Source organism: Syngnathus leptorhynchus, chromosome 3 (assembly GCF_054491065.1).
Source record: "Syngnathus leptorhynchus isolate UIUO chromosome 3, UIUO_Slep, whole genome shotgun sequence".
Lineage (NCBI taxonomy): Eukaryota > Metazoa > Chordata > Actinopteri > Syngnathiformes > Syngnathidae > Syngnathus > Syngnathus leptorhynchus.
The window spans coordinates 3343428-3358931 of NC_141197.1; the positions used below are offsets into that span (position 1 = coordinate 3343428).

Below are 15504 nucleotides of genomic sequence, written 5' to 3' on the forward strand. Positions count from 1 at the left end.
CTCCACAGAACCTCCCGAGGGACACGGTCGAACGCCTTCTCCAAGTCCACAAGTCCACAGTCGTATCATTTTATTTCATCATATTTATATATTTATTATTAATGTATTATTTATTTATATACATTTATTATTTATTTATATAAAGGCCGGTCCGCAAAAATATTTCTGACGCGTAACCAGTCCGTAGCACAAAAAAGGTTGGGGACCACTGCTGTAAACCATTGACGACATATATCCACTTCGCTTACTGTCACACACCGCCCATTCATCATTCTTTCAATTGTGTCATTTTGTACAGGATTATGTGAGCTTTTGGCTGTGACATCATCAATTTAATAATGTTCCCTGACTAGGCAAAGTTTGTACTCACTACTTACCAAGTTTTTGTTTGTTTGTTCTTTTGATACTCCATGTACTTGCTTACTTCATCATATTCTAACTTTAATCATGTTGCCAACCATACCTTTTCTTTGTTAGGCAAATATTTCCCTCTGTCCAGAACGTTCAGTAGTAATTGAAAAACTGGCGTCTAGCATTGGTCAAAACATAAGATTTAATCAAGTTCTGAACATTTTTAGATGACTTTGGCAGTGTCCGTGATTTAGAAAATCATCAGGCATGCATTAAACAGTTCCTTAAGGGTCATTAAGCTATTCAGGCAATATATCAAAAAACGTTTGTTATTTCAAAGTGCTCAGAAATACATATCAGATCTTAAAGTTATAAAAACCTTTGTCATTACCACCTATCAAAAATGTCTAGTTATGGCTTCTTTATTGATTTGGTGTGTAGGTGTAATTATATCCTTAAAATGTTTCTTTAATTGATTTAATATGTGAATATACTTGTCTGCTTATGTACTTTATTCAATGAGGTTTGAGCATATCTGTTTTTGTAGCTAGACATGACTTTTTGTATTTCGACCCCATTCCTTCAATAGTCTTGAAAGTTTTATTAGAATTGTATTTACTGTCTTCCAATGCAATGCAGACAGCATGCGGTTCTATCTTGCTTACATTTTGGGGGGGTCCTTAATCCCCGTATGCGAATTGTCATTGGTTTATCAGCTACAGGTGTCCAACGATAAAATGTAAGAATGTGAAAAAGGATGACCAAAAATTAGCTCCCAACAAATTATTTTTGACTTAATATGATAACTAGATATCACACAAAGAATTGTGTACTCCCTCGATGCAGATCAATCAAGTTCACTTAAATCGAGTTCGGCCCGCGGTCTATATGGGCCTGTGGAATAATTTGAAGTGCAAGCCCCGTCAGCGGCGCGCACCCGGCCGACATTATTGACATAAAGGACGATCGATGGATTTAATGATTTGGAGTGACACTAATGGTTTGATAATATTATTGCTTATATAATAGTTATTTGATATATAATATATATCGTTATATGGGCCTGTGGAATATTGTGAAGTGCAACCGCCGTCAGCGGCGCACACTCGGCCGGCATTGTTGACATAAAGGTCAATCAAATAATGAATTGGAGTGACACAGATGGTTTTATAAACGTGTTATTTATGTAATAGTTATTTGAATAACCCTGAATGTTACGTCAGGCTCGTTTTCAGCTCTTCGTTTGTGTTTATGTCACATTAGCATACTTATCGTTTAGCCTGTTGTTGCTCGTTAATGTCTGTTCTTGGTGTTGGATTTTGTCGAATAAATTTCCCCCAAAATGCGATTTATACTCCGGAGCGACTTATATATGTTTTTTTCACGTTATTTTGCATTTTATGGCTAATGCGACCTATATTCCCGAGCAACTTTTAGTCCGAAAAATACGGTATATTAATCTTTTTTTCAAAATAAATGAATAAATAAAAAGATAAATAAATTGTCATTTCCAGTTCACGTGAAAGCGTGGTTTAAACAAGAATAGCAAAAATAAAATAAAATATCTAGATACAGCTCACTGATAAGTGCTGCTATTTGAGCTAATTTTAAAACAGCCCTGCGGGCGACTCACGTGGTCCTCACGGGCAACCTGGTTCCCACGGGCACCGTGTTGGTGACCCCTGGCGTATACCATGTGCGTAGGTGAAGAGGGAGCAACAGCAATGTGGACATGTTCTATTAGGATGGACAATCTCTGTACAATATGATGCACATATATGTACAATTCTTTTATTATTTTATTATTTTAAGCAAACATAACTGCTCAATCAGAACACGAATACAACACACATAACTGTATGAACACACACACACATAGGCAAACACACACGCACACACTGTGGGGTGCCTCCCCCCACACTCTGGTACGAAATGGTCATGTGACAAGTTCCCGCCTCAGGTACGAAATGGTCATGTGACAAGTTCCCGCCTTTCTGGACAGTATAAAACAAACTGACCTGGAGACAGAAGGTTTTTTTTCATCTGCTGCCGTGCCGTGTGTATTGGCAGCCATTAAACAACCCAAGATCTTGCCAATAAAGAACCAACTCTAAACTCCACACATTTGTTTTCCTGGCTCAACAACGGACATTCCGCACAACATGCAACAGTAGGTAAGGCCGTCTTCCTCGGTCCACAGCCTCTCTCACGGTGTATTCTTCGGCCGTGCGCACCAACCAGTTCCCACGCGCGTTACAAATCTTACGATGCTTACGACGCAAAACCACATTGGTCGAATAAAAACTCGAAATATATGAGATGAAATCTATGAGAAGTGTCTTAAACACAAAACAACGTAACTCGAGGCCTTTGTAAACTGAGGACCCCCAGTATATAAATCGGTGCCAGCCATAATGCCATCTAGAGTTCGTATTTATGCTGTCAGGTGATTTAAAAACATAATCTGCATAATTACAGGGTTTGTAATCAATCAAAATTTAACCTCATGTGTAATAACGATTTTGAATCTTATGACATTTCAAAATTGTAGTGCATGATTATTCGATGAATACACTAACAAAAGATTCGAAATCAACATTTTCATCGATGGTGCGCTTGATAAATAAAATTCAAAAGTAAAAAGGTCAGGTGCATCAGTAAACCAATTGGGCCAGGTGTCTTATCGAAAAATACAATACAAAAACAGTTAAAATATAAATAAATAAAAACAATATTAATAAAAATAAAGCTGTACAGAAATTCAAAATTCAGGCATCTCCTCCTGCATTAGTTGCACCTCCGCTTCACACAACTTGTTACTCGGAATATTTATAATGTTTTTTTTTTTTTGTAGAAAACACTGTACCTTTTTCTGGCCAGTGCATGAATGATGATTTCTCCCATAATGCTTTCTCATTGAAGATGAAATATTTTGCTTTTGTTTCATGCTCCAAACTGAAAAGTAGCATGTTAGTTGGTAAAAATGCACTCCCCTTTTCTTAAATGTGTTTCAGATGGTCTCTGGAGGCAGAAGCCACATTCCAAACCCTCAAGGAACACTTCATAGCACCAATCCTCACTATACCAACCATACATTGGCAGTTTGTAGTGGAAGTGGACACTTCCAGTTTTGACTCAAATCCTACAATGTAATTTTTTTTTAATGACTGCTTTGCATTGCTATTCGAGTCACTACTAATTCATACACAACCTAATAAACAACTTGTGTAAAAGGCTGAGTACTGCAAATTAAGCTAAGGTGCGTCAACACAAAATTAGACTCCAGGATCATATTTTTAAAAATAATTTTCCTTTTATATTCTTTGGAAAAACAAAATAGGTAGATTTCATTTTCTTTACTCAATGTCTACATACAAAATGAAGTATTCTCATGGACATATATTAAATATTTATCATAGATATACAAAATACACGACACACAATTTGACATAGTCTACATCGCTTTTAGGCATTACCCACAATTTGTTTTATTATATTTGTGAAGCCGCCATTTTGTCTTCTTCACTGAGTGCTTTGGTGACATTGATTCACAGAAGTGATACAAAATGAAATTATCCATGAATTACTCTGTACATTTAAAGAAAAATGATCAATATATGCCTGTTTTTCCATTTAATGTTCTATTCTATGTTTAGAGCACTAAAATCCTGAAATATATTGCAAAATGTCCGTCAAATATATTTCCAACTGGATTGTTCTCTCGTAGGAATTTGAACAACTTGAACTTACAGCAGGAACTGTTAGTCTGTAATTATAAACGACAACCCTTTACAATGTAAAGTTTACATTGTATTGTTACAAAAGGTTTTCATTGTATGTGCGACAGAATATGAACTTAATCGCATCCATATGGGAGGGAGCACACAATGGCCAAACGGGTCAAAGTTTAACTTTGAGAAAAAATAATGATGCAAATGACTTCCATCCATAGTGACATGGATGGTACAAAGATTTAATTGTGATTTTTAAGGCTTTTACATGTAATGCATTTATTACAATTCTCTGTTAAATCCCCCTATTCACATGGGCAGCTTTTTATCTGAGGTTTTACATCATCCCTGCCATCAGCATCAAAAGTGCTCCATTGAGTCTAATCATCCAGTCAACAATTAAATAAAGGACATCTGTCCAGCCTCCACTGTCTCACTTTAGCGCCATCCTTCTGCCCCTCATTATAAAAATGTTACTGGAACAAATACTCATAAAATACATTACAAAAGGAAAAAAAGACTCTACAGAAATGCACATTTGACCTTTTAATACGGTGTATGAAAAAAGAAATCCAATTAGGAAATGTATAAAAGTAAGAATCAAGTACAGTATCAGTTGATACTGTCTCAATGATTTAACAATACATTAGTCATTGTGCTGCAATCTCAAAGGTGTTTAATATTTTCCTCTCATATGGCTATTAAATGACTGCTGTAAGTAAAATGCAGCACATTTAAACAACTATAACAAAGTAAAAATATGTTACATAAAGTGGAATACTTGTCTCAATTCTTGATTGTCTGCTTGGCCAAATTGGCCTACAATCAGTTGAAAAAATATATTAACACTTTCATTAGTATGAAATGAGGCACAATAGGTCTTAATGTGCGTGTTTTTTTTTATTGTTATGGACTAATAAAATTATTTTTCAGTTAAAATTACATTTATGATTTAATAGAAAATGAAATTGCTTACCATATATCACCATGGAGAATGAAAAAAAAATCCTCCCTCTCTGACCCCATCTTGTACCTCTAAATTTGATTTGATAAGCGCCCAAGGAAAGTCAATCAATTAGAGACAGAAGCATGAAAAAATGCCCATATTTTATTTGCTAAAATTGAGCATACGACTAGCAAAAAAAAATAGAGCAAGAGCCCTCAGGCATCTGTGGATTTAGTAGCAACAAGAAATTAGGAACATTTCTACTTGACAAGTTACGTTTTTCACCTCTATTTTTTGATTGATTGTACATTCCCTGAAATAAAACTTCAAGCCATGTTTATTACCAACGTAAATCATTTTGCGGCGCATAGCGTAACTGTGCAGAGGCAGGTCGGACCCAATCTGTGAGAGGGAGCTTTTCACAGCTGTGGGATTGGTCAAAGCTGATTTCAGTCATGGACATTAAAATAAGTTCCTTTTATTCCCTTTAAATGCTCCGCTATAGTTGTACACAAGAGTCTTTGAAATGGAGGAAGCACATCTGCACCGTGAAGAGGGCACTTGGAAACCGCCTCCTATCTCCATAGCTGTGCCGCCCAATGCAATACTTAAAAAAATGTAATACATCAATTCAGGGGTTTTGGTTCCCACTGTTCACATTTTATGTGTGATACATTGTATTAGAACTGTCTACCCTGTGCTAGGATTTAATGTGGTGTGGGCAAGCATAAGTTGATTGACTTGTTTATCTTATGTATTGATAGTGCTGCTATTTTGTTGAAGCTCGACAGCCTTCTCTCTATCAATTAACTTGGTACTTTCATAATGGAAATGTTTGAGAATCACACTCATGCAGTCATCAGTGAGCGGTGGCACTTATATCAGGGAGGGATTAGTAAAGTGACTTTACATTCAAATCTTGCGAAATTGCTAACTCCCCAAACAGAAACACTCACACACAGTGAGATGGCTCCATTATTTTGGACAAACCCCGCTGAATTATTACAATGTGTGAACCAGATGATACCGGACGTGAGCATGTAATTCAAACACCTCACTTTGACTTTTGAAAAATTAGATTAACAAAACCAGGCTATTCAGTTGGAAAACAAATTATTTCATGTATACACTTCTGAAAATTAAATCCAATCTGACTCACCTAAAAAAAAATAATAATAAAAAAAACACTCAAACCAGCCACCAGTTTTGAGATGATTTAATTTTCACAACCCAAGAAAGAGTTGGCACTGGCCCTTTAAGCGTTCAGAATGCCACTGATTGGCCTGATGTTAAAGGACATTTAGGTTCTTCTGCTGGGGCGCGGATGTTTTAGTGGGGCTCCAGATCAGACATACAGACATACTCTGAGAAGAGACAACATGAGCACAGTTTCAGAATCCTTGGTTGGAAGTAGCAGATCTCTGTCTGCAGCCAAGCGGCACAAGAGTGTCAGGAAGAATTCCAGAAGGATTTATTCAGCCTACCAGGATCAAGACCAGGGGTGAGTAATTACCAAATTGTCCTCCTACCAATGAGTATTTGACATATGCCAAATCTAGCCACTAAGTACTACTACTGTAAGCCATTCTGTGTACTATATGATCTTATTTTCGCCCATTGTATTAAACTCCTTCTCTGGTCTATCTCTTCAAATAAACCTGTAGCAAGCAATAACTAAAAATAGGGGGTACATATTTACTATGATTTGCCTCACACATTACACACGTATGGACCTCTTATGAATTGCTTACAAAATGAAAATGTTACTCTAGTAATCATGATTAAGGAGGGGGGAAGTGTGCTATTCAGCCTAATTTATGAAGATCTGTTTGTATAAATGAGATAAATTGGGGATAAAGTCCGCTATACTGTACTAATTTAATTGCATATACACGATTGTCTCCAAATAATTGCTTTAACAGGATAAAAAGTAACATGTATAATGCTTGCAAATTAACAAATCAGATTAATCCAAATGCATTTATATCATTTTCTAAGCAGTCTTCTATGTGTATGAAAGTAAAACTCTGTTTGGCAGTCATAAAAATTATGATATTACAAGTTTGTTGTAAAATATTTCAATCTTATTTTCTACCTCTGCTAATGCTGAGTGGTATCACTGGTGTAACATCCACAGCCTAATGGAGTTTTGTAAAATGGGTTGCTCAGTTGATTTTCAGCACCTAACATACATACTCTGTATCAGATTGCATAATGAATCAGCAGTGAACGCTTGTTGGTGGTCTCAACCATAGGCACAGATAGCGCTGGGGATGGGTGCACATGTTCGTTAAGGTGACAAAAAAGGGGTACCGTACTTTCCGGACTATAAGGCGGACCTAAAAACCTAAAATTTTCTCAAAAACCGACAGTGCGCCTTATAGTCCAGTGGGCCTTATATATGGATCAATTGATGAATTTGTTGATCCTTCCTGGTTGTACACAGTGCTCTGCCAAAATTTTCTGTACGTTTTAGTACGACTAGTAAATTACAAGGTTGCATCGCTTACCAGCATTATAGCAACCGTGGTCAGGAGGCGTCACTGAATAGCTGTTGTACCCGGAGGCTATTTCATTTCAAAATAGGGTGCTCCATTAATGTTTCGAGTAAATTTATGGATCGATATGGAAGGGGGAAATAGGTAAGCAGTACCAATGTGTTAGATCGAACTTTAGTAAGTTCCGATCATTTAATAGGTGCTTGTTTGAGAAACGCGGTTGTTTACACTTTGCCGAGGTTCATGGGAGTCTGCGAGCTGAGGCTCATGGGAGTTTGCGGGTGACTAATACTATAGTAATAGCTGCTATACGCACAAGGCTATTTCATGTCAAAATAGGCTGTTCTGATAATGTTCCGAGTAAATTTACGGATCGATACGGAAGGGAAACATAGGAAAGCCGTACCAAGGTGTCAGATCAAACTTTAGTCAGTTCCGATCATTTTATAAGCGCTCGTTTGAGAAACGCGATTGTTTACACTTAGCTGAGGCTCATGGGAATCTGCAAGCTGAGGCTCATGAGAGTTTGCGGGTGGCTAATGCTATAGTGATAACTGCTATAAGCACGAGGCTATTTCATGTCAAAATAGGCTGGCTCAGTTAATGTTTCGAGTAAATTTACGGATCGATATGGAAGGGAAACATAGGTAAGCAGTACCAAGGTGTTAGATCGAACTTTAGTCAGTTCCGATCATTTTATAAGCGCTCGTTTGAGAAACGCAATTGTTCACACTTTGCGGAGGCTCATGGGAGTCTACAAGCTGAGGCTCATGGGAGTTTGCGGGTGGCAAATCCTATAGTGATACGAGGCTATTTCATGTCAAAATAGGCTGGCTCAGTTAATGTTTCGAGTAAATTTACGGATCGATATGGAAGGAAAACATAGGTAAGCAGTACCAATGCGTTAGATCGAACTTTAGTCAGTTCTGATCATTTTATAGGATAGTTTGAGAAACGCGATTGTTTACAGAGGGCTCACTGGTTATTGGCCAGTGGATGCATACCGCAACCCTAGTCAACCTCAGTTTGTTGCAGTATAGGTTCTATTTTATGTGCCTTATAATCTGGTGCGCCTTATATATGGACAAAGTTTTGAAATGCGCCATTCATTGAAGGTGCGCCTTATAATACGGTGTGCCTTTTAGTCCGGGAAATACGGTACTTGAGGGGTACTCCATCCATCCATCCATCCATCCATCCATCCATCCATCCATCCATCCATCCATCCATCCATCCATCCATCTTCTTCCGCTTATCCGGGGTTGGGTCGCAGGGGCAGCAGCTTTAGGGGGGACTCCCAGACTTCCCTCTCCCCAGACACTTCATTCAGCTCATCCCGGGGATCCCAAGGCGTTCCCAGGCCAGCCGAGAGACATAGTCTCTCCAGCGCGTCCTGGGTTGTCTCCGGGGTCTCCTACCGGTGGGACATGACCGGAACACCTCCCCAGGGAGGCGTCCAGGAGGCATCCTGATGAGATGCCCGAGCCACCTCATCTGGCTCCTCTCAACGTGGAGGAGCAGCGGCTCTACTCCGAGTCTCTCCCGGATGACCGAGCTTCTCACCCTATATCTAAGGGAAAGCCCGGACACCCTGCGGAGGAAAATCATTTCGGCCGCTTGTATCCTGGATCTCGTTCTTTCGGTCACGACCCATAGCTCGTGACCATAGGTGAGGGTAGGAGCGTAGATCGACCGGTAAATCGAGAGCTTTGCCATTTGGCTCAGGTCTCTCTTCACCACAACGGACCGGTACAGAGTCCGCATTACTGCCGACGCTGCACCGATCCGCCTGTCGATCTCGCGCTCCATCCTGCCCTCACTCGTGAACAAGACCCCAAGATACTTGAACTCCTCCACTTGGGGCAGGATCTCATCCCCGATCTGGAGAGGGCATTCCACCCTTTTCCGACCGAGGACCATGGACTCGTATTTGGAGGTGCTGACCCTCATCCCGACCGCTTCACACTCGGCTGCGAACCGCTCCAGTGAGAGCTAGAGATCACGGCCTGAAGAAGCCAACAGCACCACGTCATCTGCAAAAAGCAGTGACGAGATGCTGAGGTCCCCAAACTGGACCCCCTCAACGCCTCGGCTGCGCCTAGAAATTCTGTCCATAAAAATTATGAACAGAATCGGTGACAAAGGGCAGCCTTGGCGGAGTCCAACCCTCACTGGGAATGAATCCAATTTACTGCCGGAAATGCGGACCAAACTCTGGCATCGGTGATACAGGGACTGAACCGCCCTTATCAGTTGGCTCGGCACCCCGTACTCCCGAAGCACCCTCCACACAACCTCCCAAGGGACACGGTCGAACGCCTTCGCCAAGTCCACAAAACACATGTGGACTGGTTGGGCGAACTCCATGCACCCTCGAGGATCCTGCCGAGGGTGGAGAGCTGGTCCACTGTTCCACGGCCAGGACGAAAGCCACACTGCTCCTCCTGAATCCGAGGCTTGACCTCCCGACGGATCCTCCTCTCCAGCACCCCTGAATAGACCTTACCAGGGAGGCTGAGGAGTGTGATTGAGCGGTACTAATGTTTTTTTTCCATCGGGACAGGTATGGAACCTAGCGTATGTTGTGCTGCAACACCTGATGCATTTAAGTTCCACCAAAACTCTAATATTTTATACTTCTGTCAGAATTTTTGTCAACCCTCTTCCTGACATTGGACCTCCAACTCAGCAAGGAAATGAATCATACAAAAGCCAGACATAGTACATACATACATAAATACATACTAAGTCGGGTCCTCAAGAGCCCCTACCCAGCCTGATTTAGATGCATCTCTACTGCAACAAACCTGATTGAAATCATCAGGATCATTATCAGGCTTTTCCAAAGCTTGCGGATGAGTTCATCATTTTAATCAGGTGTGCTGTAGCAGGGCTGCACTTAGGGGCTCTCGAGGACCGGACTTGAGCACCCCTGCTGTATATAGTATTAGACATTCATACATTTATTTGGGTTGACAGTCATAATGGCCCTTCAAAGGAAACTATGACTGATGCGGCCCCGACAACAATTAGTTTGACACCCCTGAAATAGTCAAGATATGTCGATTATTCTGTGTTGGTGAGTATAGTCATAGTAATATCAGATTGAGAATCTACGCAGAAATAATAAGTGGCATTTGCTCCTATATAAACCAAGATAAATGTATTTTTTTTATGGTGTATGCACTATAGAAAATGAGTGAGTGAGTGAGTGAGTGAGTGAGTGAGTGAGTGAGTGAGTGAGTGAGTGAGTGAGTGAGTGAGTGAGTGAGTGAGATATGAAGAGTAACGTCCATCCATCCATTTTCTGAACCGCTTAGTCCCCACAGGGTCGCGGGCGTGCTGGAGCCTATCCCAGCGGTCATCGGGCAGTAGGCGGGGGACATCCTGAACCGGTTGCCAACCAATCGCAGGGCACACAGAGACGAACAACAATTCGCACTCGCACTCACACCTAGGGACAATTTGGAGTGCTCAATTGGCCTATCAAGCATGTTTTTGGGATGTGGGAGGAAACCGGAGTGCCCGGAGAAAACCCACGCGGACACGGGGAGAACATGCAAACTCCACACAGGGAGGGCCGGAGGTGGAATCGAACCAGCACCCTCCTAACTGTGAGGCGGACGCGCTACCCACTGCTCCACCGAGCCGCCCATGAAGAGTAACGTTAAGATTTTAATTTTTATACATGTGATTATTTTTTCCTCCGGATTCTGGGTAGCTTTGAATAAACAAATCGGAAGCTTAGATCTTTCCACCGCCGTGCATAGTCGTGCATGCATTCTTTCTATTTCGGTATCCTGGCTTCCTCCAGAATGCTGATGTTTGTGCGTCTGTCCTCCCATTTGATCCTGAGTAGTTTCCTCAAGGTTCTCTGGTGGTGTTGCTTAGGTGCCTGCTGTAGGTTGTCCATGATTCTGCCCCATAAAGTAAGGTGGGGAGAACCACAGCTTTGCAAACCAGGAGCTTGGTGTCAACCCGGAGGTCTCTGTCTTCAAAGACTCTTTTCCGGAGTCTGGCATACGCTCCACTGGCATAGCTCAGGCGATGGTTGACCTCAGAGTCAATGTCCACCTTGGAGGAGAGAAGGCTGCCGAGGTAAGGGAAGTGGTGGACATATTCAAGTGCAGTGTTGTCCACATTTATGATGGGCAAAGTAGATGGCTGGTTGGGTGGGGGTTGATGTAGCACCTGGGTCTTCTTGGTGTGCACGGTCAGACCCAGGGCTCTGTATGCCTTAGCAAAGGAGTTCAGGATGCCCTGGAGGTCTTCTGCAAAGTGTGCTGCAATGGCATTATCATCTGCATACTGGAGCTCCATGACCGTGGTGGTTCTGATCTTGGTTTTGGCTTTGAACCTGTTAAGGTCGAAGAGCCTGCCATCAGTTCTGTACCTAATTGGGATTCCGTGTGGTAGTTCTTTGCCAATTAGATGGAGTATGGTGGCAATGAAGATAGAGAACAGGGTGGGTGCATCCCTGTTTGACCCATGTCTCTACAGTGAAAGGCTCAGTCAAAGAGCTGTTGTTGAGCACTGTGGCTGTCATTCCGTCATGTAATAATCGCAGTATTCTGACGTATTTATCTGGGCAACCATACCTCAGAAGGATGCTCCAGAGGGCCTGGCGATCCACCGTGTCAAAGGCCTTTGTCAGGTCTATAAAAGCCATGAACAAAGGCTGTTTATGTTCACGGCATTTCTCCTGGAGTTGGCGTGCTGTAAAGATCATGTCTGCAGTGCCTCTAGATGGGCGAAAACCGCTCTGCGATTCTGGGAGAACTTCCTCAGACAATGGCAGTAGGCGATTGGCAAGAACACGAGCAAGTACTTTGCCAACTGTTGAAAGGAGCGAGATGCCCCTATAGTTCCCACAATCCGCTTTGTCCCCTTTCTTGAAAATGGGCACTATCCCTGTGCTCCGAGGGGAGTACTTCTTTTTCCCAGACCTTCAAAAAGAGGGAATGGAGGTGGCGCTGGAGCTCTGGTCCACCTTCCTTTAGGACCTCGGCTGGGATCCCATCTGGCCCAGAGGCCTTGTTGTTCTTCCTCTGCTAATGTGGGAGGTTCACCCATGTCTTCCCTGATGGGACTCTGAGGGATATGACTGAGAAGATCTGACTGAATTGTGCTGTCACGGTTGAGGAGTTCCTGAAAGTGCTCTCTCCACCGGTTGTTTATGGACTCATTGCCCTTCAACAGATCCTGCCCGTCTTTAGAGCGTAGGGGTTTTTTGCTGCGATGGCTTGGCCCCGTAGACAGCCTTAGTAGTGCTGAAAAAGCCTCTGGTGTCACCAGAGTCTGCCAAACTCTGGATTTCCAGTGCCCTTTCAGTCCACCAGGAGTTTTTAATCTGTCTCACCCGGCTCTGGACGTCAGCCTTGGCTCTGGAGTGAGCCTGTCTCTTTGCTTTGCAGGTGATGTCATTTTGCCAGACACGAAAGGTTTCCCTTTTCTTGGAGATGAGCTGTTCTATCTCTGTGTCATTCTCATCAAACCAGTCCTGATGCTTTCTGGACTTGTGCCCGAGAGTGGCACTGCAGGTATCAAGGATGGAAGACTTGAGCAGGCTCCAGTGTTCTTCAATGTTGTCAGGGTATTCCTGATTGAGGCTTTCTCCAAGAGAGGTCTGAAACAGCTGCAGGGCGGAAGTTTTGTTCAGGGTCTCAAGGTTTAGTCTCGGCCGGCTCAACTTCTTTTGCAGTTTCCTCTTCCTCTTGAGTCTGATGGACATTGTGGATCGTATCAGGCGGTGATCTGTCCAGCAGGCCTCTGAATCTATCATGACTTTTGTGATGCTCACGTCGCGCTGATCCCTGGCTCTGACAATGACATAGTCAATAAGATGCCATTGTTTAGAGCGAGGGTGTCTCCATGAGCCCTTGAATTTGTTCTTCTGGCGAAAGATGGTATTCTGTGATGGTAAGGTCGTATTGAGCACATTTGCTAAGAAGCAAAACCCCGTTGGAGTTGATGTTTCCAATGCCTTCCTTTCCAATGGTGCCCTTCCAGAGGTGGTGGTCACGGCAGCTACCAAAGAGCTCTTTCGGCCTCGGTCCAAGAGCCCATCGATCATCTAACATCCACCGCTTGATGTGCCAGCTTGTGACTATCGGCTTCCAGACTTCACAATCCTGCCCCCGTTGCCACTTACTCGTCGCCACAGGACTTTAATCTGGGATGTAAAATGGATTCCCTGAAAAAGACGCCTGTGCGTGACTTTGTTTAACGTGGGGAGACTGGTGCACAGACAGTCACCACACTGTCCTTGACAGATTGGGGTCAGAATCCAGTGGTAAGGAGACCAAGACGACTGGTGACCCTTTTCTGCTGCAGCCTTCATCCGCCTTCCCAGCCGTTGTGACGCCTCCTCTTAGGTCAGCCATCATCCTCCGCCTGGTCCGCTGTTGAGGTCTTCACTATTTACCCAAAGCTGGGCTGTTTACCCACAGCAGGGACAGTGGCTGATGGGCAGTAGGGCTTGTCCACACACCGGTGGGCCTACATGCCACATCTCTGGGGCCCACTGCTGCTCCGAGATCCTGCACAACTTAGCCTGGGAACGCAAGGTGCCAGTTACCGTGTGTGGCCACGAGGAGGCGTGTGCAAGTCTTGGCAATGGAAAGGCTGTGTACCGGCGGAGGAGGCTTATGCACTCGGCTCCTCTTTTCAGCCCCGGAAATAGAGGGCTAGCCGGTGGCAGTAGCTGAAAGCAGAAAAGTGGCAAGCAGAAGCAGCATACAGCATGCACAAACTACAGGCACTACTACTCCAACACTACTGCATTGACGCATCACATGCCCTGTGTACACAGACACACACACGCACGCAAACAACAGATTCCAGAAGTCCACACAAGGTATGGATTTCTCAAGTGATTTGTCACTTCTAATTTTAGTTATACACTGGACAGACATGACAGAACTAGCAGTACAGATTACAGACTTGACACTCTGAATGCCTCAAAGTGAAATTTTTAATGGAATGTTTCAAACTAAAAACTGGGTATAACTACTCTCCATCCTTCTCTCCAGTTTTTCTGATGAAGATGACAAAGTGGATGAACGGGTGGACAGTGATGATCCAGAGGAGATGTTCCAGAACATTCAGTATCAGAAGGAGATCATCGCCAATATTCGGATGAGACCCTGGCCAATGAGACGCAAGCTCAAAGTCTTGAAGTACTGTATGGTCTTTTTAAATAATTTTTGGGGTTAAAGTTCCCAAAAGTTATTTTTTTATAATCATAAATCGAAAATCAAAACCAATAATTTACTGTGGAAAGCCTAAAATGGCATGATGCAGCTCCTTTAACTTATATGATGATAGGTTTTGGACGATTTACACACAACCAACTAATTGTATCTGAGGCTACCCTCTGAAAATGGACAAATGTAAGATAACAGGCCTTAAAACATGTAGTAATTACTAATTGATTTATCCAGGTTAATAAAACAAATGGAAATTCTTTCACCCAAATTTGGCTAAATGTGGCTAACAGACAGAATTTTGCCCCTCTTATTTATCTATGTATTTATTATTTATTTATTTAGGTTATTTGCTTATTACTTATTCATCGCTCTTATGTATTTGTTTTAATCTTTGTGCTATTTGCTTGTATGTATTGTGTAATGTGTCTAGTCACCGTGGGATGGTGGGAAACGTAATTTCGATCTCTTTGTGTGTCCATACAAATAAAATGTATTATTATTATTATTATTATTATTATTATTAACATGAGAAGAAATTGACAATAAAGCAGACTTTGACTTTGAAGAGAAACTTGAAAAGATGGAGTTTCTCAGATATGCTGAGTATGTGCCTTTGATAGGAGGCTTTATACGGGCAGTTTGTTATTACTGCAAGTTTATTACCCCCATCAAGTATGGGAAGCAATTCTGCATTTTTACGCCCCCCTTTAATCTCAGGCTGAATGTGTGGGATCACTTCCACTGCAATAATAGCTCATATATTATATTAT

At 42.3% G+C, this 15504-nt stretch overlaps 1 protein-coding gene across 1 annotated transcript in view; it reads left to right on the forward strand.

Moving 5' to 3' along the window:
• Nucleotides 1–6329: 6329 nt before the first annotated feature.
• The window catches only part of tmc3 (transmembrane channel like 3), a 107570-nt gene continuing 98395 nt past the window's right edge, over nt 6330–15504 (forward strand). Inside the window, exons 1-2 of the mRNA XM_085907594.1 lie at nt 6330–6529; nt 14558–14704. Coding sequence (XP_085763720.1) covers nt 6408–6529; nt 14558–14704 — 269 coding nt within the window. The 5' untranslated portion in view covers nt 6330–6407. The remainder of the gene's footprint in view (nt 6530–14557; nt 14705–15504) is intronic.